The sequence below is a fragment of the Seriola lalandi genome, unplaced genomic scaffold, assembly GCF_002814215.2.
Source record: "Seriola lalandi dorsalis isolate HSWRI2012SDOR001 ecotype SW California unplaced genomic scaffold, Sedor1 jcf7180001965232, whole genome shotgun sequence".
Taxonomy (NCBI): domain Eukaryota; kingdom Metazoa; phylum Chordata; class Actinopteri; order Carangiformes; family Carangidae; genus Seriola; species Seriola lalandi.
Window position 1 is genome coordinate 1 of NW_019435900.1, and position 775 is coordinate 775.

Genomic DNA, 775 nt, shown 5'->3' on the forward strand with positions numbered 1-775 from the left:
CCTCCTCCTCCCCCTGCCAACATGGACAGGTGTTAAACAGTCAGGTGTGTACCTCAGGTTTTGTGATGTCAGACGACACACCTGCCAACCTGTCCAGACCGGCCACGCCCACCTCTATGGGACAGACTGACTCAGTGGGCGGAGCCAAGAGTCCGGAGGACGTCAACGCCGACAGACTGCACCTCATACTGGGTAGGAAACTGGTTTCAGTGGAAGTGAAAGCAGGTTCCAGTTCAGTCCCAGTAAAGCGAGTTGTGTGACTGTGCAGGGATCAGCGTGGAGTTCCTGTGTTCGCCGCACTCCCACGACCAGATGGAGAACATCACGTCGTGTCTGCGGGCGCTGCGGGCGCTGCTCGACGTCTCCTGGCCCCGAGCCAAGATCGGAAACGACCAGGTGAGAAATATAGTTAAAAAAAATATAGTTCAGAATCCAGAGTCCAGACCAGAGTCCTGAACCACATCAGAATCCAGGCCTTGATTCAAGACCAGATTCCAAACCAGAATCCAGATTGTTCAGATCACAATCAAAGCTAGAACTAAATCCACATTAGAGACAGTAATCCGGACCGGGATCCTAAAGTCCAGGTAGGGTTCCTGAATAGAATCCAGAAGAGTCCGGTCCAGATTCAAGACCTGATCCAGAACCAACTTCAGGCTAACCGTTAGAGTTTAGATGAGTTGGACAGAACCACGTGTCGACTGAAACAACGTCATGTTTGTATTTTTACTTCCTGTTTGAGTTGAAGTCTCACAGTGACGCCCCCCCCCCCCCC

The 775-nt window shown here is 51.9% G+C and overlaps 1 protein-coding gene across 1 annotated transcript; it reads left to right on the top strand.

The window, feature by feature from the left end:
• Positions 1-55: 55 nt before the first annotated feature.
• On the top strand, positions 56-471 carry LOC111649860 (HEAT repeat-containing protein 5A-like). Its single transcript, XM_023399562.2, has 2 exons — positions 56-192; positions 269-471. Exons 1-2 carry the CDS (start codon positions 66-68, stop codon positions 454-456), a joined length of 315 nt encoding a protein of 104 aa, XP_023255330.2. The 5' UTR covers positions 56-65; the 3' UTR covers positions 457-471.
• Positions 472-775: the final 304 nt, after the last annotated feature.

Bases quoted from the DNA above. Each gene is read 5' to 3' on its own strand.
- LOC111649860 (XM_023399562.2), top strand. From the start codon at position 66: ATGTCAGACGACACACCTGCCAACCTGTCCAGACCGGCCACGCCCACC. The intron at 193-268 runs GTAGGAAACTGG...GTGACTGTGCAG, and splicing joins CAGACTGCACCTCATACTGG to GGATCAGCGTGGAGTTCCTG.